The 26407-nt window shown below is 44.0% G+C and overlaps 1 protein-coding gene and 1 long non-coding RNA gene across 5 annotated transcripts in view; one reads left to right on the top strand and one right to left on the bottom strand.

Moving 5' to 3' along the window:
* LOC106613570 (rab GTPase-activating protein 1-like) overlaps window positions 1-26407 on the bottom strand; it is a 168969-nt gene that overhangs the window by 112731 nt on the left and 29831 nt on the right. For all 4 annotated transcript variants that reach the window (XM_014215968.2, XM_014215971.2, XM_014215969.2 and 1 more), the window contains exons 8-11: window positions 23330-23396; window positions 22972-23074; window positions 20049-20215; window positions 13184-13310 (exon numbers count right to left, since the gene is read on the bottom strand). In XM_014215968.2, coding sequence (XP_014071443.2) covers window positions 13184-13310; window positions 20049-20215; window positions 22972-23074; window positions 23330-23396 — 464 coding nt within the window. The remainder of the gene's footprint in view (window positions 1-13183; window positions 13311-20048; window positions 20216-22971; window positions 23075-23329; window positions 23397-26407) is intronic.
* Window positions 7697-9250, top strand: LOC106613572 (uncharacterized). The gene is made up of 2 exons (XR_001330524.2): window positions 7697-8694; window positions 8923-9250. It is a non-coding gene; the product is annotated as an uncharacterized lncRNA (long non-coding RNA).

The following is a 26407-nucleotide window of genomic DNA, read 5'->3' as shown; positions in this document are numbered from 1 at the left end:
TGATGGCGTAACTCGAGTCGCACCACATTATTTCTGCCTCATGCACAAATTCATGTCGTTATTCATATGAACAGAGAAGGGAAATATTCCTTGATATTCAAAAAGACGCAAGCCGCTAATAATAACAACGCAAGCCTATGGATACACTCATTTATCCTGCTGCAATGCTTGTTGTAGAGATGAATGGAAATAGGAAGAAAGCACATTTTATGGCTTATAAAAGTGTTGAATACAAAGTGTTGACAGTGCTGAGTAAGAACTTAAACATGAACTCACTCATAAAAACAGCAGTTCTTTGCTGCATTCGTTGACAGTCTCTCTCTAGTCATGGTTTTAAACGTTTTGAAATCTCACAGTATCAACTTCGCTGTAGCTTTCTTTTATGCCTGCTACTTTACTGCAGACACGGAGCCATACGATTTGCGAGCGGTAGGGCTATTGCACTTGATTTGCTCTCCGGGACCACCGGGAAGGCAGAATTTGTACCTTCAGAGACATGAAATTCACCTGCCTGGCGCGCAGGGCAGTTGAAATTGGGTGCATCTACTGCCAACAGCCCGAGAATTAAAAAGAAAATAGGAATAAGGCTTTATCATTGTTTTGTTTTACAAAAATGTTTGGCGATCGACTAGCAATGCCTTGGAGATCGACCAGTCAATCTGGTTGGTGCCCACTACTCTAGAAAGTTAGGTGAAGTTCAATCTCATGCTTCGCTCTGTGGACTGATATTTCTTCTGCGTGGCAGTCCCGGGTGGGCTACTGCTCGTCAACGCGCTGCTTACAGGGAGCATTGCTGGGGTCAGTCTGTCATGGAAAGAGCAGGCGTTCCAAATGTTTTGTACACTCAGTGTATATACAGAGTATATGGTCTTTCTCACAGACTTCGCTGCATACAAAGCCTATATCTCATTGGCTGTGTACAGAGCTGAGCACATGAGCAGAGGGTTTCAGCTGTGATGTGTATATTGCCACCCATTCAGTAGGGTCATGAGTGTGCATGTGCTTGTATGTTTGCTGTGTGAATGCATGTGAACGTGCACGTGTTTGCTCGTGTGGATGAAAAAAAGCACACTGAAAATATAAATCACAGTGGGCTGACATAAAAATAGAGAAAAAGGAGACATCCCAGGTCACACTGGTACACATTGTAATTTACAATAATACAAGAAAATGTATGTGCACGTGTGACTGGCAAGAAATGTGCAGGCAGGCAGCAGCAGCAGCATCCTCACACACTGGGAAAGCATTCAGTCTCGTCTACAATGGCGGCTGACCTCCAGCTAGAAATCCCTGAAAGGCTTTCTTTTCACGACGCCTCCACCGACAGCTGGACCGCAGCAGAACCTTTAGAAATGCTTGTACATTTTACTGTGAATGGCTTCTCCTCCCTGGCAAGGCTTTTTTTTAAACACAGTGCCGGCCTTGGAGAGTGCCTCTAACGCCAAGGAGGTGATGAGGTTCAAAAGATAGGTGTGGGCGGACATCTTACTCAGAAGCAACTATTATTCTTTTAGCAGCTGGAATGGAATGGTACCACTTCAGAAGAGCAGAGATAGGTCCAGCAGAATGCAGAAAATGTACCCAGAGCACATTCAAGCTGCAACTGACTGTAATGATGCGCTGTAAATGTACTTATTGTAGGTTTCCCTGGATAACAAGGCTTGCTAACAAAACTTGTCCAAAGAGCATTCCAACCTCTTACAATCAAGAGCCCATCAAGTAAGAATCAGCGCGCTGTCCCGGAAAAAACTGAGAAGTGCCGTGTCGGAAAAGCTGTGCTTGTGGGAAGCCAGAAAAGCCACCTCCGTTTATATTGTTGGATCATTGGAATGTGTGTTCTGGGCACCTTTGGAGTCCAAACGGTGATGTTAATTCTCCTGTTTTGCACTCATTCAAAAAAAGGCCCAGCAACCCTAATTTATGATTTTTTTTAAAATGGGGTTCTAACTAATAACGTACATTGGCCATCAACAGTGAGCCTTTTTGGGTACAAGGTGTTTGATACATTTCTGGGGCCTGGAGTTTTTCCTGATCTCATGACCTGGTTAGGTAAAACTCGGTCCTATTCGTAGGCTATGACAAAATATGATTATTACTATTATCATCATTATTATAGATAGCCATAGCTTCCCTTTTCGTCTGTGCTATATGACAGTTTTTTTTTGTTATTGTCGGTTCATATGATGGATCAAACCCTTCCAAACTACCACAAACCTTGTTATTCATTCTGAATCTGATATCAAAAGAGCCAGAGACAACTTCAATAGACTGTAAAAAGGCCGGCCCTAGCCTTTTGGTGGCCCTAAGCAAGACTTGGCCCTAACCGAGATGTATAGCTTAGTGAACTGCTATAGCAGGGCTGAGCTTTATGCACATAATGGTTGCAATGTCTTTAAATATGAATCTCACTCTATACACACATAAGACATTAACGGGCAATTCCGCCACTTTTCAACCTCATTAATTATCTCCAGCGCCATACCAGTGTCTAGATATGTAAAAATGGCTATGATCTGTGGTTTAAAAGATTAGAATCAAGGGCATATATATATATATATTTTATTTTTTTAATCTGTGATATGACAGGATAGGATTTAAAACAGGAGTTGGAACCAGTTCAGGGAACAGAAACGAAAACCATTAAAAAGAAATACAAGGAACAGAACAGTTATTTTAAAAGCAAGGGAACTGGTTAATAACATAATTTTACGTTCTGGCCATTTTCTTCCAGTCCCACAAAAAAACGCAACATATATTTACAAGTGTGTGTGTGAAGGCTACCATCCCCTCCGAAGCATAATCTAGCTACTGAACTGCACTGTTGGTTAAGGGCTTGTAAGTAAGCATTTCACAGTAACGTCTAAACTTGTTGTATTCGGCGCACGTGACAAATAAGGTTTGATTTGACAACACAAGCATGATTCAGAAATTAGGGAGATATTTTTAATTAGAGAAGAATGGATTAACTTTTTCAATGCTAGTTAAGGCTACTATAGTAGTTACGTTTCACATTTGATTTATTTACTACAAAAATACATGTTTTTATTTCATTCTGGTGGCGCTCTGCCCACACAAGCTTGTTAGCTAGCTAGCTCTGGTCTAGCACTCAAACTCTATGCGGCATTATGTGTAATGTAATGGAAGTAAGAGTCATGATTAAGGGCTAGCTCTGGTCCAACATTAGCAATTAAAAAATATATATATTTTATCTTTATTTAACTAGGCAAGTCAGTTATGAACAAATTCTTATTTTCAATGACAGCCTAGGAACAGTGGGTTAACTGCCTTGTTCAGGGGCAGAACAACAGATTTGTAACTTGTCTGCTCAGGGATTCGATCTTGCAACCTTTCGGTTACTAGTCTAAAGCTCTAAACCACGAGGCTACCTGCCGCCCCAGGTTACGCCAACTCTCTGAAGTTCAACAACATTCAAAGTTCCTTCATAGAAGCCGCTCCTCTGTAGGTATAATTCTGGGGACCTAATTCAGATAGCTAAAGCATGTCATAACAACAAGATGCCCAGTGCTTCATGCCCAGCTCTCTCCTCACCCGAGAAATTTCAGCCACATCTCACACCCTACGCTACAATTGTCTGTTAAATGCATGTACAGAACTGTCCCGCTCCGTAGCAAGCTGCTCGATCCATTGGTGAAGTAATTTAATGTCCAGCTAAAGGTAAAAAAAATAATAATAATAGATTTCAGAGGTTTAAAAAAAAAAAGAACAGAACGGAACGGAAACAATATGAACCATAACTTTCTTGGGGGGGTCGAACCGGTTCAGAATTTTATTTTGCTGGTCGGAACAGTGGAACAAAACAAAAAAAATATATGGTTCTGTTCAGAACGAAACGATTGAAAAATAATGTAGGTTCCTACCACTGATTAAAAGTAAGGGAGACCGATTTTCAAAATCTGCAATGGGTTTCTAGCCAGAGAGAGGGTATTTTCTTGCTCCCCAAGTATGAAAACTACTGTTTATAAAAAAAATTTAACAAGGTCATCATCCAGAACTTAATGTTCTATTTCAGAAATGTGCCGTTTTCACATAAAGTTCAAGTCGGAAGTTCACATACACCTTAGCCAAATACATTTAAACTCAGTTTCACAATTCCTGACATTTAATCCTAGTAAAAGTTCCCTGTCTTTGGTCAGTTAGGATCACCACTTTATTTTAAGAATGTGAAATGTCAGAATAATAGTAGAGAGAATGATTTATTTCAGCTTTTATTTCTTTCATCACATTCCCACTGGGTCAGAAGTTGGCATACACTCAATTAGTATTTGGTAGCATTGCCTTTAAATTGTTTAACTTGGGTCAAACGTTTCTGGTAGCCTTCCACAAGCTTCCCACAATAAGCTGGGTGAATTTTGGCCCATTCCTCCTGACTGAGCGGGTGTAACTGAGTCAGGTTTGTAGGCCTCCTTGCTCGTACACGCTTTTTCCAGTTCTGCCCACACATTTTCTATGGGATTGAGGTCAGGGCTTTGTGATGGCCACTCCAATACCTTGACTTTGTTGTCCTTAAGCCATTTTGTCACAAATTTGGAAGTATGCTTGGGGTCATTGTCCATTTGGAAGACCCATTTGCGACCAAGGTTTAACTTCCTGACTGATGTCTTGAGATGTTGCTTCAATATATCCACATAATTTCCCTTCCTCATAATGCCATCTATTTTATGAAGTGCACCAGTCCCTCCTGCAGCAAAGCAACCCCACAACATGATGCTGCCACCCCCGTGCTTCACGGTTGGGATGGTGTTCTTTGGCTTGCAAGCCTCCACCTTTTTCCTCCAAACATAACGATGGTCATTATGGCCAAACAGTTCTATTTTTGTTTTATCAAACAAGAGGACATTTCTCCAAAAATGTCTTTTGATTTTCCAATGATGTCAAGCAAAGAGGCACTGAGTTTGAAGGTAGGCTTTGAAATACATCCACAGGTACACCTCCAATTGACTCAAATGATGTCAATTAGCCTATCAGAAGCTTCTAAAGCCATGACATCATTTTCTAGAATTTTCCAAGCTGTTTAAAGGCACAGTCAACTTTGTGTATGTAAACTTCTGACCCACTGGAATTGTGATACAGTGAATTATAAGTGAAATAATCTGTCTGTAAACAATTGTTGGAAAAATTATTTGTGTAATGCAAAGTAGATGTCCTAACTGACTTGCCAAAACTATAGTTTGTTAACAAGAAATGTGTGGGGTGGTTGAAAAACAAGTTTTATTGACTCCAACCGAAGTGTATGTAAACTTCTGACTTCAACTGTATGTAGACACTGGTATTGTGCTCGAGATGTGGTTGAAAATTGGTGGAATTGACCTTTAAGCATCTATTATTTAATCATCTGATTAGTGTTCTTCTGTAATTATTCATTATTTTAAGTCCTACTCCAGTCTCCTTTTCACCTCATTAAACACCTCTCAATAGGTGATCCAGGTATCCTCATGACATGGCACAAGGGGGGGCGACCTTTCCTCTTTTGCACCTCTATTGTTCCTAAAGCAATGTGGAGCCCAATGACATAAAGTCACCATCAGACCAACTCCTTGAAAGCCCTACTCCTAGAATTTTGCAGATGTAAAAAAAAAAAACACTATTTTGCTTAAAAGTTGAAGCCAGAAGTTTACATACACTTAGGTTGGAGTCATTAAAACTCGTTTTTCAACCACTTTCAACTGCATTTTCTCCCTTAAATTAAGAGGAGCCAGTTCAGAAGGGAAACCCCAGTGCCCTGCCCCAGGTTGATGCATTAACTGAGATGGAACAAAGAGGTTAGTAACAATTACGTCCACCTTATTGGCAGTCTATTTAAACTGACCGGGTCTGCTCACTCATCCCGCTGCCGCGCGCTATGCTGCGGTGTTGTGATATATTTTCATTTTCCATGTTTGCTAGCTTTGAGCCTCGCTCACCTCGATCAATATGCTCATGTTGCAATGTTTGGCTGCTGCAGGGATGTCATTGTTGGCGAGGATCAACCATGTTGCTGCTTTACTGTTGTCAGTCAGTAGCCGGCTACAAATAAAATGAGCCTCGAGAGTAGCCTATCACATAGCCTACTCGTTTGTTCCCAATACAAGCTTTGGGGTAGATTTGGCGCGTCTGTGAACACACACCCCATCACAGGGAATCATCCCAACTCATACAAGGAGGAAGTAGCCTATGCTAGGCTAGCATACAGGCTATGCATCGATATACAGCGAGTGAGCGTCAATGTTTTATAATCTTGAGCAGGATATGGTGCTTATCACGGTGATTCAATAGTATGTAATTCTCTATGCAGACGTTTATCATTTAGTGCAGCATCAACGTCGATGGTAGTTATCACTGCGAGTAGCACAGATCATGAGAACGCTGAATTACAACATACTATCAGTGATGGCCTACATTTTACAGGTCCTCCCAGTCACATTAGATCGAGTGACTTGCGGCGGCAGTCACACCTCAAATGTTGTACAATGACTATGGGTATTATCTTGGAACCTATTCCCTTAAAAGTTTAAGAAAGAACGCATTCAACTTTCGATTAGTGCGCTTGTATAGCTACACTTTTGCTGGTTTCTGCTCTGAGCAATCAGAAAATCTGTTTTCAATAGTGTATACTAATACATGAGTCACACCATTAGCTTGCAATTATGGTATAATTTCAGTCAACGTAGTTATATTTACTTAGTTTGTATTTGCAGCAGAAGGTTTAGACTGTTTGTTAGCATGTCTCATCACGTGGCATCCATTTTACATAGGTTGCCCTCCCTGCCAGTCCTTCTTGCCCTCGAGTCGTTTTTCTAGTGACTGGTCTTATTCTATCATATGCTATTGTAGCAAACACGTCACGCATCAGCACTGCTATTAATTATTTTCTGATTGCATTTTGTTATTTCACTACATTCAGGTGTCTGCTGATGTTCTTTGATTCGTCTTCTACAATGCACGCATAATGGCATGGCTGCCAATATTGCATCGTGGGAGCACGTGCTGGTTAGGCTCGGAATACGTCACCAAGGTGGATGTTACGTTTATACACGCATTGGCTGTCACGTTCTGTATAATCTGCACAGTCGCTGTGGCATGTGTGCTATTATTGCAAGAACACACTGAGGTTGTGGTGACTTAAGAGGGCGACACTAGCTATCCCTTCCACAGCATCTGCTGGACCTTTGCAGTACAAATGGCACATACTCTTAGGATAGTAGTAAGGCATAGAGCGTCTTATACCCTTGACGCAGCTCACTGAGCGTGACTCATATCTACCAATTTACAGTGACCCAAATGTCTGCGCGCTATATCAGCTATAACAGTCGAGCAGCGTGATATCTTGCGCTACTCGAATGCCATTAGTCTGTCGTCAGCTAAACAATACGGGTCTTTTCATCACCAAACATATATTCCCAGGAGTACAGCCTCATTAATACTTCTGCCTAATCTTAACCTTTCCTCTTCAGATGTTATCACCCTGGACCTATGTGGGGAAGCTGACGCCGTATAGCTATAGGATGACTAATCAAGGCTGCTATAGTGTCAACTGTGTTGGATGGGCTGTTTATACTAGGATTACCTAGCATGTGGTGGGATTGCGTAACACCCACATGGCGATCAGTGTTAGTGATCAAGCGTTCATTGCCTCTTTTTGGGAAGGTCTTTTGGAGCTTATTTTAGGCTTATTCTAGTAATCCATGGGGTCTTTCTCTCGTTATCAGGTGATGTATTCTTCTCTCATGGCTATGTCTCATGGTATCTTCCGGTAAACCTTCAGCTCAGGTAGACTATTTGTAGGTTTTGATTATCAGGTCACTCCCACTGTGCACGCTGCAGACGCATCAGCTACTGCTGAGCAATGTCAGTATGACATTAGGTAAGGTGGATACGTAGCTAACGTATAGCTGCGGTTTCGGGTTTTAGTAATACTGTGTTTTTCTTGCTAAGTGATGGTATGTCACGGCTGAGCTGTGCCATACAGCAGTCTACTGTAGGGTCTTTCTGTACAATGTCTTCTGTTATATAACCGCGCATGTCTTTTCTATTCCAAATTCAGTCTGGCATATCGAAAGAGTATCTCCTCTCTCAGTAGCGCAGGTTTGAAAATCACGTTGAGGCAATGGTGTTCAAAAATACCCTTTTCCAGATGCGGTCTGTACGATGGCTTCAGGGGTGCTTCAGTCTGAATACACTAAAATGTTCCTTTCTGCGTTATCTCTTAAGTTCTGTTTGCATTATGTATGCTCACATGTGGAACACGTGTCATCACCGGAACTAACACTGCTTTATCTCAGCCTGCATGCTGAGCACGGGCAGCAGCTGGCGGACCTCTGTTCAACATTGATGCTGGCGCCCAGTGAGAAGCCACTGGATCTCGTCGCGGCTCTGGTTCCTTCGTCTGCGCTATTGTCGCCGCTGCTACTTCTCCCTGATCCTCTGCTACCATGTTACAATTTAAAATGTTTCTGAGGATTGTGAAATCTACCCGAGTTCTTGCAGTATTGGTATATGATCATGATTGTCGGCCTGTGGTCCATTAGCTATGTTGCATCAGCCTCATGTGCTTCAAAAGAGCAATCTTCAGGCAACGACAAAGGTCACTATCACCCTCACTCTATATACATGGATTCATGTTAAGGGTGTTCGGATCGTACAATCATTTGTACTTAAGGCAGTTAGTTGTCTTGCGGCTTTCTATGAGTTTTTACGGTAATGAAATACAGTTAGTATTCATTTCTCTTTAATCATTTCATGATTTTCTGATTTAAATCAGGGACACACGTTCACCTTGTTGGGTAAGCATTCCCAAACTGATAGGAAGGGTAACGGTACCATTACTCAAACTAACTCTCCTTTCTGTCCTCTCTTCCATGTTATGCTACCTGCAATGGCGACCACTGGCCACTTCGGGTGATCCATTATTCGTCACTGATGCAGGCAAACCAATGACAACATACTGGTTTTTCATCACGGCTCTGTCTCCTCCTGCGGGGCCATCTCCTGAGCTATACGCAAACCCATTCGTTTTGCATCGGCGTCGCATCAACAGCTTCTCTATCTGTCCCTGCAGCCACACTGGAGATCACGGGGCATTGGTCCTCTGCTTCCTATGAACGCTATATTAGATTAAACGCCATGGAGATTTTGGGTGTCAAAAGTGATGAGTTAATTTGCGTGTTCCATGCCTTATATAGATCGCTATGTCGGCGTTCAGAGATCTGTTCTTAACCGACTTGCCAAGTTAAATAAAGGTTCACAGTCAATAGCATTGCTTTGGTTGTTATCGTAATAAAAGTTCTTTGCATATTAGCACAGGTGGTTGGCTGGGGGCATATTCCTTAGGTTGTGTGTTTTAAAAGAGAGAAAAAATATTATTTGAACCATTATTTAACTAGGCAAGTCAGTTAAGAACAAATTCTTATTTACAATGATGGCCTACCTTGGCCAAACCTGGACGACGCTGGGCCAATTGTGCACCGCCCTATGGGACTCCCAAACACGGCCGGATGTGATGCAGCCTGGATTTGAACCAGGGACTGTAGTGACGCCTCTTGCACTGAGATGATGCGCCACTCGGGAGCCCACTAGATGATAGATATTTCATGTAGGCCACAGATGATCAGGCTACTCGTATAGATCAGTGAGCGCACCCGGCGGTGTGTCTCTAGGCCAGCTGGGTTCACACTGCTACATTGGCAAGATAGGCACATGTGCCAAGATGAAGCTCATCTGGCCTCAAATCGAGGGTACCCGGCGGTGTGTCTCTAGGCCAGCTGGGTTCACACTGCTACATTGGCAAGATAGTTCACATGTGCCAAGATGAAGCTCATCACGGGGGACAGGAGTCATACGTCGTTCAGTTTATGCCACACATGGTTAACATTCCTACATAGTATTCATTCTTGCGATTGTAGGTTGACTATTTATGTATTTATTTGAACCCCTTCTCCCCAATTTCAATCTTGTCTCATCGCTGCAACTCCCCAATGGGCTCGGGAGGCGAAGGTCGAGTCATTCGTCCTCCGAAACATGACCCGCCAAACCGCGCTTCTTAACACTCACCCGCTTAACCTGGAAGCCAGCCGCACCAATGTGTCAGGGGAAACACCGTTCAACTGACGACAGAGGTCAGCCTGCAGGTGCCCGGCCCGCCACAAGTTGTCTCTAGAGCGCGATGAGCCATGTAAAGCCCCCTCGGCCAAACCCTCGGACACCGCCCTATGGGACTCCCGATCACGCCGGTTGTGATACAGCCCGGGATCGAAACTGGGTCTGTAGTGATGCCTCTAGCACTGCGATGCAGTGCCTTAGACCGCCACGCTCAGGAGGCCCTGGTAGGTTTACTTTAGCTGGTCAAATGATTATATCTGGCATAGCTACACAGTCGGCTGGCGTAAGGTTTTGCTGTTTTGGGGGATTGGTATAGCTTACCGCTCTCACTACCCGTAGACTATTTTATATTGATGCTTTGCTTGGCCAGTGATCTACCCTGAAGGAGCAGAGCCTATATGCCAAGACTTGAATTATTCATTGCTTAATAAATGGTTAAAACATATTTCTACATGGCATTTTCTTTCTGAAATTAAGCGGAACCAGTTCAGAAGGGAAACCGAGTGCCCCGCCTCAGGCTGACGCATCAGCTGAGATGGCAGCAATTAGAGACTAGTAACAATCACGCCTACCTTATTGGCAGTCTATTTAAGCTGACCGGGTCTGCTCACTGCCTGTAGGTTATTTTATATTGATGCTTTGCTTGGGCAGTGAGCTACACTGAAGGAGCAGAGCCTATACACAAAGACGTGCATGAATTCATTGCTTATAAAATGGTTAAACATTTCTACGTGGCGTCTTTCTGAAGTGTGTGTACTTTACTGTATTTATACTTGGGATACCGCTTTTCAACAGGAAACCTTTTTTAAAATCACTGGAGGACGTCTAAGCTTTATGCAAAGCAGGGTTACATTGTCTTTATTTAAGCGCTAAAATATATTTTTATAGGTTAAAACATTCCAAAAGTGAATTTTATTTTGCTAATTTAAGTGCAAAGATATTTCCTTATTTTATTTAGATAAAGCGCTGCCCACCTGTCCGGGTGAAGAATAGCCGTACTGTTAAGCCTCTGTGCTTTGGCAGTCGTTCTGACGCTGGTATCACTAAAAAATATAGATGAGTTTAGCTAATTCTAAGTATAGCCGGACAACCATTCCCAGGCCCTTTAATTTCATTCATTATGTCATCCACTGTTCTGACGCCCTTGCCTCTCTTTAGCTCTGGTAAAACAGCGAGCTGGTTTCTGCCCAAGTCCATGCAATAGTGGGCAGTCACACATTGGAAGTCCTCTGTGGTCCATACATTTGCTTTTGACGTAGCGGGGAGTAGAGTCTCGATGGATTGGTACAGGCACATCTCAGGCAGGAGAGGAGAGTGAGCGGAAAAAAAGAAACCAAGTGCAGAAGGCAGACTGTCAAACGAGATGCAACTAAGCTGTTGAGAGGCGAGGTTGATGAGGCTCTGTAGGCTGCAGCTAGGAGACCACTGTGACTGACAAGTGAATCCACCTGTCGCAGCGAGTGTGGGGGGGGGTGACACTGGGACAGGGTCGTAGTCGCTAGATGGGGGAGGTACTATGTCAACTTGTCAAAATAAGCGTGAAAAAAATTTTTTTCTCTCTAAGTCATGAACTAATGACTATGTCTGGTAAACGTGTTCTGTGCTGCTGCTTTGAAAGTGATGTGCCGGGCGTCACACCAGATTGAAAAGTACTGGGGGGAAATTCCAGCTCGCTACACATTTTCTGGCGGCTCTGGTTTGTGTACTTAGAGTGCTGTAATAAGAAGAGGGTTTTTTTTATGTTTGTTTACTTTCACTAGTCATTAAATCCCTAAAAATAAGTCTGAGGATGCATTTTGTGTCTTGAATCTTTGCCATGTAAAACCCTTTGTTTTCTTACTCCTCTCATGTATTTGCATCTGACTGCAATCATTAATATGAACCTAATTTTCCCAACTAAAAACCTTACTTATTCAATATTCATATTTTCAATAGGATGGTGGAAATGGGAAAACACAGAATGAGCATTCCTAAAATGAAGAGTGAAATCCTTCCGGTAAGTAAACCAGTGGCAGGGAGGCAGGCAGGCAGTGTGTTCCTTCCAGAGCTGTGCAATGTTGAGTCAAGCCGGGGAGGGAGGGCGAGATGGGTACCAGGTGGTCTTATGCCACCGCAGCAGTGCAGCGGCACCGATGAGTCAACCCTACTTAACCGGATTGGACTGCTCCAGTGAAACCAGTGAGCCCTCCAGAACCCATCCAAAGCTTCTGGAATTCTGTCTCGCCTCAGCCTCGCTCGACACCCAAAAAAATAAATAACTCCCCACTGTCTGAGACACACACACACACACACACACGGCTCAAAACACACAGACACAAAAGCGCGAACACACACAAACGTTCCCCCACACAAACATCCACGCCTGCCAACACCTCCCCCTCACAGCGGTTCACACACACACACACACACACACACACACACACTAAATTAAACTTCACAGTTGATTCATGGCCGCCAGATACGAGGAGGGGGGCGAGCCTCAGGAAAATGCAAAGTGAGCCAACGTGTTGATAACGTTCAATTCAGGGGGAGTATCTGGACAGATGATCTCATTTGTATGAGGTGTTCCCGCCACCGAGGAGAAACAATTGCCCAAAATATATAAATAAAACAAATGCTCCTCCAACAAGCCATTTGTGCCAAAGCAATCTATTTCTTTTTTTTTTCTCTCACCTTGTACACACTTTCTAAAAGCAATCTAAGTAAGCTCCGAGACGCAGGTCGTTTTTCTTTGAAATTGAACATAGCAAGTTTTTCAGCATTACAGCGGTAGACAGTGTATTTTTCAATCAAGAGATATTAGGTAATACAATTATGTCGTCCGTGTGACTGAGGCGGATGGAATTCAATGTGCCGAGGCGGATGGAATTCAATGTGCCAAGGCATTTTACCTGGAGAGGTGTGCAAGTTCTCATGTTGACCTTGGAAGGTGATTGAAAGGCTAGCCAACAAAACAACAATGCACTCTTAGTTAGTCTTCAGGGCAAGATGGATGGATGGATGGATGGATGGAGCGAGAGGTAAGAGAGAGACAGATACGATAATGAAATGAGGATGAAAACAGAGAGCGAGAGGGAGAGTTCAATACCTTCCTCAGGCTCCTCTTCCTCAGCCGGAGAGGCCAGACGGCCGCGTCCCCCGTTGCTCCTCTCAGTCTCCCTCTGCAGGCTCACCACCTCCAACATGGCATCACCCTGGCCACCCTTCTCACTACCCTATACACACACACACACACACACACACACGTCACATATGGTGCAGATATAATACAGTGGGAGGATTCATTTTGACACAGCACCAAGAAACAAAGTTAAACATAGCTTATTACTACTGCAGCAGCATTGACGAGTCAATTCTACACGCTGAAAAAAATACAAATTTGTTCAGAGTGAGAGCTGTTGCGAAAGTCTCTCTTTGGGTATCCTCAAATATTTTCAGAGTGCCTCCCTTTGAAACAAAATCTGTCTAAAGCTAGCATCACCTTTTGCCACCACCCGAGGGGAACCACGGAAAAATATAATTACACGTACAGGAGGAAATTAAATTGAGCGGCGGCAGAGAGCGCCAAGGACCGTACCAGACGTCTTTTGGCCAGAGTGTCTGGTAATAGGGTTCACAGGGAGCCTGCTGCAATCAGAGCACAGAGAGATTGGGCTCACTCGCCTATGCAGGTCACTTCTAAAGTTGGGCTCTGTCACATTGCACATTGGGGGTTTTGTAACACTGTTGTTGCTACTGGGGTTGTTTGGTCTCAGCACTTGTGGTGAGAGATGGAGCCATGACAACACTAACGCAAGGGCCCTATATAAGGACTATATATGTAGCCCTTGCTCTGTGAGCACATCTGGATCCAAGCTAACATTTTAGCACAAGGGCCATAATTGAAGACTATACATCTAACACATTTTTTAGGCAATGCATTACCATAGCTGGCTAGTGCTATCAACAGTCATACATGACATATGAGAACATTGGCATTTACAAAGGTTTAGGTAGTACAAATAAGGGGGTCACAATAAGCTTCGCAATAATACCACTTAGACCTTGGGTAGGATCCTCCACTAACAAATCACCAAACCCTTTCTATCTCCTCGTGAGCCAAGGCGCAAAATATGCTCAGAGAGGGCGACGACAATGGCTCCTCTAATTCCTCAACGCCTTAATGAGAGGCCCCCGGAACAAATACAAATCGTACTCAAATAATACTGGAGCTAGTGGCTGGGATTAGAATCTTGTGTAAACACTAGAATGGCTATCTTTTAATTAACTTTTAACTACAGCAGCCGCCATTCTTTGCTGCCTGCTGATGAGCTAACTATAGAGAGAGAGGCACACAGGCAGAGCCCTAATTACTACAGTGCGATAATGAGTGGCTGCCTCGTATTAGGGCTCCCAATGATACAAAGGCTATGTCCAAAATTACAAACTAGTCCCTATATAGTGCACTTCTTTCGACCAAGGCCCTGGTCAAAAGTAGTGCACTATATAGGGACTAGGCTGCAATTTGGGACGCATTCAAAGCCTGGAGTGGAGAGGAAAATTCCCTTTCAAACAAGGAGGCAAGGGGCTTATGTTACTGACTTAGGGGCTTGTTTTGATTTTCTAAACACCTGCGGAAGGACCGGACAGGACGGGGATGCACTTGTGTGCTGGGCGTGGTAATTGAATGCGTCGAGAATAACGTCGCTCTCATGCATTTTAATTGGAGGAGGGGGGAGGGGGGTACGGGTCAAATGGATTGAGTGTGGATGTGTGCAGGCCTCGAATATCCCGACGGAATTGACGGTCATGGCCATCGATGCCCCCTTGTGTGGCCGTAGTGCATCCCTAAATAAAATCCATGCCTTGCGGCAAAAGGGTGACTACTTCTATATACAATGCAAGTCAAAAGTTCGGACACCCCTAGTCATCCAAGTGCTTTTCTTTATTTGTACTATTTTCTACATTGTAGAATAATAGTGACGACATCAAAACTATGAAATAACACATGGAATCATGTAGTAAACCAAAAAAAAAGGGTTCAATCAAAATATATTCTATATTTGAGATTCCTCAAAGTAGCCCCCCTTTGCCTTGATGACCGCTTTGCACACTCTTAGCATTCTCTCAACCAGCTTCACCTGGAATGCTTTTCCAACAGTCATGAAGGAGTTCCCATATATGCTGAGCACTTGTTGGCTGCTTTTCCTTCACTCTGGGGTCCAACTCATCCCAAACCATCTCAATTTGGTTGAGGTCAGGTGATTGTGGAGGCTCCATCACTCTCCTTCGTCAAATAGCCCTTAATAGCCCAAATAGCCTGGAGGTGTGTTGGGTCATTGTCCTGTTGAAAAACAAATGATAACCCATCTGGTTTGGGCTTAGTGGGACTGGCGTATTGCTGCAGAATGCTGTGGTAGTCATGCTGGTTAAGTGTGCCTTGAATTCTAAATAAGTCACAGACAGAGTCACCAGCAAAGCACCCCCACACCATCACACCTCCTCCTCTATGCTTCACGGTGGGAACCACACATGCGGAGATCATTCGTTCACCTACTCTGCGTCAAAGAGATGGCGGTTGGAACCAAAAATCTCAAAATTTGACAGATTTCCACAGGTCTAATGTCAATTTCTTGTGTTTCTTGGCCCAAGCAAGTCTCTTCTTCTTATTGGTGTCCTTTAGTAGGGATTTCTTTGTAGCAATTCAACCATGAAGGCCTGACGCAACACAGTCTCCTCTGAACAGTTGATGTCTGTTATTTCAACTCTGTGAAGCATTTATTTGGGCTGAAATTTCTGAGGCTGGTAAATCTAATGAACTTGTTCTCTGCAGCAGAGGTAACTCTGGGTCTTCCTTTCCTGTGGGGGTCCTCATGAGAGCCAGTTTCATCATAGCGCTTGATAGTATTTGCGACCTCACTTGAAGAAACTTTCAAAGTTGTTGAAATGTTCACATTGTTGACCTTCATGTCTTAAAGTAATAATGGACTGTCGTTTCTCTTTGCTTATTTGAGCTGTCTGTTCTTGACATAATATGGACTTGGTATTATACCAAATAATGCTATCTTCTGTATACCACCCCTACCTGGTCACAACACAACTGATTGGCTCAAAGGCATTAAGAAGGAAATTAATTCCACAAATTAAGTTAAGGCACACCTGTTCATTGAAATGCATTCCAGGTGACTACCACATGAAGTTGGTTGAGAGAATGCCAAGAGTGTGCAAAGCTGTCATCAAGGAAAAGGGTGGCTACTTTGAAGAATCTAAAATATAATTTGATTTGTATAACACTTTGTTGGTCACTACATGATTCCATATGCGTCATTTCATACCTTTGAGGTCTTCACCTTCTACAATGTAGAAAATAGTAAAAAAAAAAGAAAAGTAAAACTTGAATGAGTAGGTGTGTCCAAACTGTTGACTGGTACTGTATATACACAGTGCCTTCGGGAAAGTATTCAGACCCCTTGACCTTCCACTTTGTTACATTACAACCTTATTCTAACATTGAGGATTTTTTTATCAATCTACATACAATACCCCATAACGACAAAGCAAAAACAGGTTTTTGGAGATGTTTTCTTTTACGGAACTATCACATTCACATAAGTACTCAGACCCTTTACTCAGTACTTTGTTGAAGTACCTTTTGCAGCGATTACAGCCGAGTCTTCTTGGATATGACGCTACAATCTTGGCACACCTGTATTTGGGGAGCTTCTCCCATTCTTCTCCGCAGATTCTCTCAAGCTCTGTCAGGTTGGATGGGGAGCGTCGCTGCACAGCTATTTTCAGGTCTCTCTAGAGATGTTAGATCAGGTTCAAGTTCGGGCTCTGGCTGGGCCACTCAAGGACATTCTGAGACTTGTCCCGAAGTCACTCCTGCGTCGTCTTGGCTGTGTGCTTAGGGTCGTTGTCCTGTTGGAAGGTGAACCTTCGCCACAGCCTGAAGTCCTGAGCGCTCTGGAGCAGGTTTCCATCAAGGATCTCTCTGTACTTTGCTCCGTTCATCTTTCCCTCGATCCTGACTAGTCTCCCAGTCCCTGCCCCTGAATAACATCCCCATAGCATGACGCTGCCACCACCATGCTTCACTGTAGGGATTGTGCCTGGTTTCCTCCAGATGTGACGCTTGGCATTCAGGCCAAATAGTTAAATCTTGGTTTCATCAACCAGAGAATCTTGTTGCTCATGGTCTGAGAGTCTTTAGGTGCCTTTTGGCAAACTCCAAGTGGGCTGTCATGTGCCTTTTACTGAGGGGTGGCTTCCGTCTGGCCAGTCTACCATAAAGGCCTGATTGGTGGAGTGCTGCAAAGATGGTTGTCCTTCTGGATGGCTCTATCTCCAAAGAGGAACTCTGGAGCTCGGTCAGTGACCATCGAGTTCTTGGTCACCTCCCTGACCAAGACCCTACTCTCCCGATTGCTCAGTTTGGCTGGGCGGCCAGCTCTAGGAAGAGTCTTGGTGGTTCCAAACTTCTTCCATTTAAGAATAATGGAGGCCACTGTGTTCCTGGGACACCTTCAATCCTTCAGAAATGTTTTGGTACCCTTCCCCAGATCTGTGCCTCGACACAATTCTGTCTTGGAGCTCTACGGACAATTCCTTCGACCTCATGGCTTGGTTTTTGTTCTGACATGAAAATCATGTCCAATCAATCACATTTATAAAGTCCTTTTTACATCAGCCGATGTCACAAAGTGCTATACAGAAATCAAGTTGTAGAAACATCAAAGATGATCAATAGAAACAGGATGCACCTGAGCTCAATTTCGTGTCTCACAGCAAAGGGTCTGAATACTTATGTAAATAAGGTATGTTTTTTATTTTTAATACATTTGAAAACAATTCTAAAAACCTGCTTTCGATTTTTCATTATGGTGTATTTTGTCTAGATTGCTGATGATAAAAAAAAAAAAAAGCATTTTAGAATAAGCCTGTAATGTAACAAAATATTTTCCGGAGGCACAGTATATATGTAATTAAAAGTCTCATTAAAGTTTGGCTACATTTTCATGCACCTCATGTCGGCCCAGACGGCATCCCGAGCCACGTCCTCAGAGCATGCGCAGACCAGCTGGCTGGTGTGTTTACGGACATATTCAATCAATCCCTATCCCAGTCTGTTGTCCCCACATGCTTCAAGATGGCCACCATTGTTCCTGTTCCCAAGAAAGCTAAGGTAACTGAACTAAATGACTATCGCCCCATTGCACTCACTTCTGTCATCATGAAGTGCTTTGAGAGGCTGGTTAAGGATCATATCACCTCCGTCCTACCTGATACCCTAGACCCACTCCAATTTCCTTACCGCCCCAATAGGTCCACAGACGATGCAATCGCCATCACACTGCCCTATCCCATCTGGACAAGAGGAATACCTATGTAAAAATGCTGTTCGTTGACTTTAGCTCAGCATTTAATACCATAGTACCCTCCAAACTCGTCATTAAGCTCGAGACCCTGGGGCTCGACCCCGCAATGTGCAACTGGGTCCTGGACATACTGACGGACCGCCCCAGGTGGTGAAGTTAGGAAACAACATCTCCACCCCGCTGATCCTCAACACTGGGGCCCCACAAGGGTGCGTTCTCAGCCCTCTCCTGTACTTCCTGTCCACCTATGACTGCGTGGCCATGCACGCTTCCAACTCAATCATCAAGTTTGCAGATGACACAACAGTGGTAGACTTGATTACCAACAACGACGAGACAGCCTACAGGGAGGAGGTGAGGGCCCTCGGAGTGTGGTGTCAAGAAAATAACCTCTCACTCAACGTCAACAAAACAAATGACATGATCGTGGACTTCAGGAAACAGCAGAGGGAGCACATTTCGCCACATCGACGGGACAGTAGAGGAGAAGGTGGAAAGTTTTAAGTTCCTCAGCATACACATCACGGATAAACTGAAATGGTCCACCCACACAGACAGTGTGGTGAATAAGGCGCAACAGCGCCTCTTCAACCTCAGGAGGCTGAAGAAATTTGGCTTGTCACCTAAAGCACAAACTTTTACAGATGCACAATCGAGAGCATCCTGACGGGCTGTATCACCGCCTGGTACTACAACTGCACCGCCCTCAACCACAAGGCTCTCCAGAGGGTAGTGCGGTCTGCACAACGCATCACCGGGGGCAAACTACCTGCCCTCCAGGACACCTACACCACTAGATGTCACAGGAAGGCCAAAAAGATCATCAAGGACAACAACCACCCGAGCCACTGCCTGTTCACCCCGCTACCATCCAGAAGGCGAGGTCAGTACAGGTGCATCAAAGCGGGGACCGAGAGACTGAAAAACAGCTTCTATCTCAAGTCCATCAGACTGTTAAACAGCCACCACTAACATAGAGTGCCTGCTGCCAACATACAGACTCAAATCACTGGCCACTTTAATAAATGGACTTAATAAAGGTATCACTAGTCACTACTTCTAAGTGGCTTTGTTTCCTGTGTCTTCCCAGGGTCATCTAATGCTCACTTAACATTGAGGACTACAGAGAAGAAAACAATAGGACAGATACCTCCACTTTGGTTGTAAGGAAGCGTTAGCCCTATTGCTTTAACATTTCGAGGGCTGGTAAGCAGAACATACAACATACCTCCTATACAGAACCAAAATCCTCTTTTGTATTGTCCTGATGAGGTATCGGTTGGGATATTTATTTCGTGTGATGAGGTAAAGGTTGGGATATTTATTATGTGTGCGATGGAGGTAAAGGTTGGGATATTTATTGTGTGTGTGATGGAGGTAAAGGTTGGGATATTTATTGTGTGTGTGATGGAGGTAAAGGTTGGGATATTTATTATGTGTGCGATGGAGGTAAAGGTTGGGATATTTATTATGTGTGCGATGGAGGTAAAGGTTGGGATATTTATTGTGTGTGTGATGGAGGTAAAGGTTGGGATATTTATTATGTGTGTGATGGAGGTAAAGGTTGAGATATTTATTAACTGGCCATTTATTTACCTGTTTGAGTTTGAGGTAGAAGGTCTCGCTAAAGGCCTTGCGGCTAAAGTACCAGAAGCGCTCATTGGCCGGGTAGACGCGCACCAGAGTCTCCAGCAGAAAGCGCACCGGCTCCACCACCTCAGTCACCACCAGGTCCACCGCAACGGTCATGTACACCTGCTTATCTGGAGAGAGACCACCACAGAGAGGACAAGGTCACACACTGGAGGGGGTGTTTGTAGTGCCAACAGCAGTTCCAGAATGTATACTGTATCAGTCTGGGTTAAAGTGGGCGTTGCGGGTTGACACACTTTAAGTGGATAAAGTGAAATGGTAGGCTATTAGCTTGATTTAATTGTATGTTTATAGAACGCAGAGAAAATATATTGCCTGCTGTTTTAATTAGGTAGACCAAACGTGTACTCCTCAGAGGGTTTGGATTCCACCACTACCACCAGCTGTCAAACTAGCAACAGCAGCACACCTATTCTCTTACCTCACCCTTCCTAGAGAAAGAGACAACGGACCAATTTAAAACTAGAATCATATTACTACAGCCAAGAAACTCAGCATCTTTAAATATCTACGAATTATTTAGAATCTAAGGAAACTGCATTCGACAAGCTGTGTGTGATATATCGCAATGTAGTGCAGCATAAATCTAAGCTGTCCTCTAGTACCACCAGCTTCATCCAAGTGAAAAAGTGACGTCCGGGGTAACAGATCTTGCAACATCCAATTTTTGGGGTTGAAAAAAACGGATTGGGAGAAAAATAAAACACACAGATAGCGATCGCCGAGCTATGAAACGGAGGGAAAAATAACCCATTTCACAGTGAAAAGGTTTTATTATTGTAATTAACCAGGGGGGGGGGGGGGGTCTACAAAACTGCCTTGTAAAGAATGGCCTAAAAATAGATTCCAATTACGATAAAAGTCAAGCATAGCATGTTGGTTTAGAAAGATGTTTTAGGAAACGGCATCCCTTCAAGCTTCCGATACCACAGGACTACTTTCCCAGCGTGCCAAATCACTGACGACAAAGAAGGATTCGTTTAGTTGAGACCGCTCGGGCCGTTGTTTTTAGAAGTCTTGTCTCTCCCAGTTTTGACATGAAGTAAGCCGTGTGGTTTAATAGTGTAGAATCAAAGTCTTGAGTCTATGGTAGATGGCTGTTTTGTATAAGTAACAAATTATGTTCATGTTTTGTGGGAAGTCTCCCAGTGCATATAGCTTCATATTTCAAAAAGCATTAGCTACAATATATCAGTTAAAATCTATACGGATTATTACTAAATGTTCTGGCTCTGGTTTTTTATTTACACAAACACAGTAATATCCAATGTTTACATGCATGTTCTGCAAGCCAGTTATCACAAATACCTACTTCCTTTTCTACTAGTGTGGAAACATTCACATGAATGGTCTGTTTTCTTTGTGGAGGAATCGTGGCTTTGTAGTTTAGACTACCTAACTCTCCTGAGCTGGGTTGCTTTGACAAGCTGCCATATAGGTTTAAGTCAAACTTTCCTGACTTCCGAGTCAGCAACTCTGCAGTGCTGCTAATTTGTTTGATATAATGAGTTCAGTGAGGCAAGGTCTTGCACTTGCAGCGCTTGGCAGCGTCTTACTGTGCATTACACTGGGACCTGATATATGAAAAAGGTGTCCAAACCACCCATGTTTTCAGACAGCAAATTTGATTTGGGGCATATATCATTTATTTTGCAGGCCCTTGTAGGGAATAGCTGGTATCAAATGTTAGAGGCGCTGACTATTTTGTGACTGTTCAAAGTAAGTCACTTGAAATGCCTTTCAAAGAAATATCCTGTGTTGGTTGAGTACAAATAAAGGTGCTAGCTATATAGGTCGAGTCTGGGACCACATGGACAGGACCATTAGCTACAATTAGCACAAATGAAAAGCTCAGCACCAGTAAAGTCTTCCACATCCCCTTTCCTCGGTCTCTGACCCTGTTAACCACTGAGGTTGAACGCTGCTAGCGCTCTAAACCAATCCTAGAGCACAACCACAATGTTGCTAATCTAATAGGCTTTCCCCAGCAAACAGGGGACGTCCTGAGGACATTGTGACGTTCCCATTAGGTTCCTTAAGGGTTTCGGTACGACGTTATCCCACTGACGTTCTGAGAACATTCTAAGAAAGTCGAGTGTTGGTCCCAAGGGAACGTTCTCCAGGGGACCCTTGTCTAGTTCCATGTACGTTCCCAGGACATCACTGAGGACCATGTCAGGACGTTAATTTTACTAATCATTAGGACGTGGCATGATGGTCCTGAAAACATTCTAAAAAAGGTCCTGACATGGTCCTCAGTGATGTCCTGGGAACTTGAAGGAAACTACACAAAGGACCCTAGAGAACATTCCCTTGGGACCATCACGCGACGAGAACTAGACAAAACCTCCAGGGGACCATTAGACAACATCTGAAGGAACTCCTAAAAACGTCCTCGGGGACGTCCCCAGGACCTACACAAAACCTCCAGGGAACCATTACAACATCGTGACGACTTAAGGCGACCATTTTGTGACGTCCCAGGACATCCTAACGACTCATTACTGTTTGCAGGGTCTATAGCGGAAAAACAAAAGAAGCAAATAAGTGCCTTCCCCCTGTCAATATCAGAAATGAGGCTTTAATTTGCCATCTCAGCCATCCATCTCCTCAGATGAAAATAGTAAGATAAACACTATAATCGTATAGGAGCTTTAATTTGTGTTGTTTTCTGCTTATTAGGCAGATGTCCATTAAAATTGATGAAAGAATCATAAAAATCATAAGAAACTGTCTGGCCAGCTATGAATGCGACAGCTAAGCTGGTTGGCAGTGACATGCTTCAGTATGCTAGTGTGTCAGGCTGGTTGACAATGGCATGCGTAAGTAAGATAGGCTGGTGACAGGGTTGAGGGATGGTTCTCACCTTTAGGTGTGTCTTCATTCAGCACCTGGAAGGCAGCCATGTTGGGGTTCCATGTGCCCGTGATCACATACGACTTCCCATCCGAGCTCTTTCCCATGGACTCCTTCACATAGGCACAAACAGGGAAATGACATACAATCACAGTCAACAGACCTCAAACGGCAAAGCCATTCTAATCAAAAGCCAAAGAATCGATTTTCAATTCAACTCTGTTTAACCTGTCCAATAAAGAGTACACTAAAGTCAACAAAAGACTAAATAACTAGTCTCATAGTGATAGGTCAGTACATAGAAATGGGAGGTGCTGTTCTGTAACCTGGTTATGTGAATAAAGGAAACCATTGCGATTGCTGCTCACCATGTCTAGAAGATGCATGTCACTGTTCCGAACCTTCTGCCCTGGGCTCAGCAACATCCCAAAACACCTGAGGGAGAGGAACACAGGTCGGGGCCAATGGATCAAGGGGGCACTGCAACTCACCTTTCATAAAACCCAAAGTTTGGGTTTTGGCAGAATTTGGATTCATTATAAAAGACAAATGGTTTTTGCTGAGAGACTCATAATTGAATAAAATCCAATAATACAAAAAATCTCCATCAGCGTGGCATTAGCAAAGCTACAGGTATATTTTGTTACAGTGACCCAATTCTGAATTCTGTAGACTCTAGTCGAATGCTGGTGTGGGTGAATATGCATGGGTCTATTTATACATTCAAAGAATCCAAATTGAACTACAGCAAAGCAGTGCCAATATCACTTGGAAACAGAGGCCACTATATGCCTGTTTCTTATGATAGGTGCGCCATCAAGTGGTTGCGCTGAGAATCACTACTTCATAAGAATATAAACCATTTATTATGCTTCCACAGAACAAAGATACTCATCTGAAGAGCTTTGATTTCCCCCCCTCCTTCGTAAGGTTGACCTAGAACTTTCCTACACATGACATTACTGATGTAAGAAGGCATGACTTACTCGTGCGAGCTACTATTATTGGACTCCCGAGTGCTTGAGGCATCACTACAGACACCCTGGATCAAATCCAGACCATCACAACCGGCCATGATTGAGAGTCCCATAGGGCGGCGCACAAATTGGCCCAGCGTCGTCCGGGTTTGGCCAGTGTAGGCCGTCATTGTAAATAAGAATGCGTTATTATCTGACTTGCCTAGTTAAATAAAGGTTAAATTAAAACAAAAAATGATTCACAAGGCTTCAGGGCCAGACGGATTACAGGACAAGTACTCAGAGCATGCGCTGACCAGCTGGCAAGTGCCTTCACTGACATTTCCAACCTCTCCCTGACCAAGTCTAACAGACCACCATAGTGCCCAAGAATGCCATGGTAACCTGTCTAAAGGACTACTGCTCGTAGCACTCATGTAGCCATGAAATGCTTTGAAACACTGGTGATGGCTCACATCAACGCCATCATCCCAGACACCCTGAACCCACACCAATTCGCATAACGGAATCCACAGATGATGCAATCTCTACTGCACTCCACACTGCCCTTTCCCACTTGGACAAAAGGAAAGCCTATGTGAGAATGCTGTTCATAGACTTCAGCTCAACATTCAACACCATAGTGCCCTCCAAGCTCATCACTAAACTCAGGACCCTGGGATTGAACCCCTCCCTCTGCAACTGGATCCTGGACTTCCTGACGGGTCGCCCCCAGGTGGTGAGGGTAGGCAATGACACATCTGCCACGCTGACCCTCAACACGGGGGCCCCTCGTGGGAGCGTGCCTAGTCCCCTCCTGTACTCCCTGTTCACCCACGACTGCATGGCCGTGCACGACTCCAACACCATCATTACGTTTCACGTAGATGATGAGCCTACAGGGAGGTCGTCAGAGACCTGGCAGTGTGGTGCCAGGACAGGAACCTCTCCCTCAACGTCAGCAAGACAAAGGAGCTGATCGTGGACTACAGGAAACGGAGGGCCGAGCACGCCTCCAGCCACGTCGACGGGGCCGTAGTAGAGCAGGTCGAGAGCTTCAAGTTACTCGGTGTCCACATCACTAAGGAATTATCATGGTCCATACACACCAACACATATGTGAAGAGGGCACGACCACGCCTCTTCCCCCTCAGGAAGCTGAAAAGATTTGTCATGGGCCCTCAGATCCTCAAGAAGTTCTACAGCTACACCATTGAGAGCATCTTGACTGGCTGCACCACCGCTTGGTAAGGCATCTGCTTGGCATCCGACACAAGGCACTACAGAGGGTAGTGCGTACGGCCCAGTACATCACTGCAATCCAGGACTTCTAGACCAGGCGGTGTCAGAGGAAGGCCCTAAAAATTGTCAAAGACTCCAGCCACCCAAGTCAGACTGTTCTCTCAGCTACTACATGGCAAGCCATACCGATGCACTAAGTCTAAAGTCTGGAACCAACAGGACCCCGAACAGCTTCTACCCCCAAGCCATAAGACCGCTAAATAGTTAGTGAGTAGCTATTGATTAACTATCTGCATTTGTCTCATTACATGCACTGCTGTTACTGTTATTTGTCTATCATTTTGCCTAGTCACTTAATTCCTACTTATATGTATACTGAACTAACACGCAACCATTTTTTTTTTAACCTTTATTTAACTAGGCAAGTCAGTTAAGAACAAATTCTTATTTACAATGACGGCCTAGGAACAGTGGGTTAACTGCCTTGTTGAGGGGCAGAACGACAGATTTTTACCTCGTCAGCTCTGGGATTCGATCTTGCAAGTTCATATGAGGTAGCCAGTCAATTGAAATCAATTCATTAGGCCCTAATTGATGGATTTCACATGACTGGGAATACAGATATGCATCTGTTGGTCACAGACAGTATATATATATATATATATATATATATATAGATATATATATAGACAAAAAAGGGCCTCAAGATCTAGTTACGGTATTTCTCTGCGTTCAAATTGCCATTGATAAAATGCAATTGTGTTCATTGTCCATAGCTTATGCCTGCCCATACCATAACCCCACCACCACGGGGAACTCTGTTCACAACGTTGACATCAGCAAACCGCTCCCCCACACGATGACATACACATGGTCTGCGGTTGTGAGGCCAGTTAGACATTCTGCCAAATTCTCTAAAACAACGTTGGAAGCGGCTTATGGTAGTGAAATTAGCATCAAATTCTCTGCCAACAGCTCTGGTGGACATTCCTGCAGTCAGCATGCCAACTGCGCGCTCCTTCAAAACTTGAGACATCTGTGGCATTGTGTTGTGTGACAAAACTGCAGATTTTAGAGTGGGCTTTTATTGTCCCCAGCACAAGGTGCACCTGTGTAATAATCATGCTGTTTAATCAGCCTCTTGATATAACACACCTGTCAGGTGGATGGATTATCCTGGCAAAGAAATGCTCACCAAAAGGGATGTAAATAAATTTGGGCACAATATTTGAGAGAAATAAGCTTTTT

The sequence above is a fragment of the Salmo salar genome, chromosome ssa10 (genome assembly GCF_905237065.1).
Source record: "Salmo salar chromosome ssa10, Ssal_v3.1, whole genome shotgun sequence".
Lineage (NCBI taxonomy): Eukaryota > Metazoa > Chordata > Actinopteri > Salmoniformes > Salmonidae > Salmo > Salmo salar.
The sequence above is the reverse complement of the archived record's forward strand: the minus strand, read 5'-3'. Positions and strand labels throughout refer to the sequence as shown.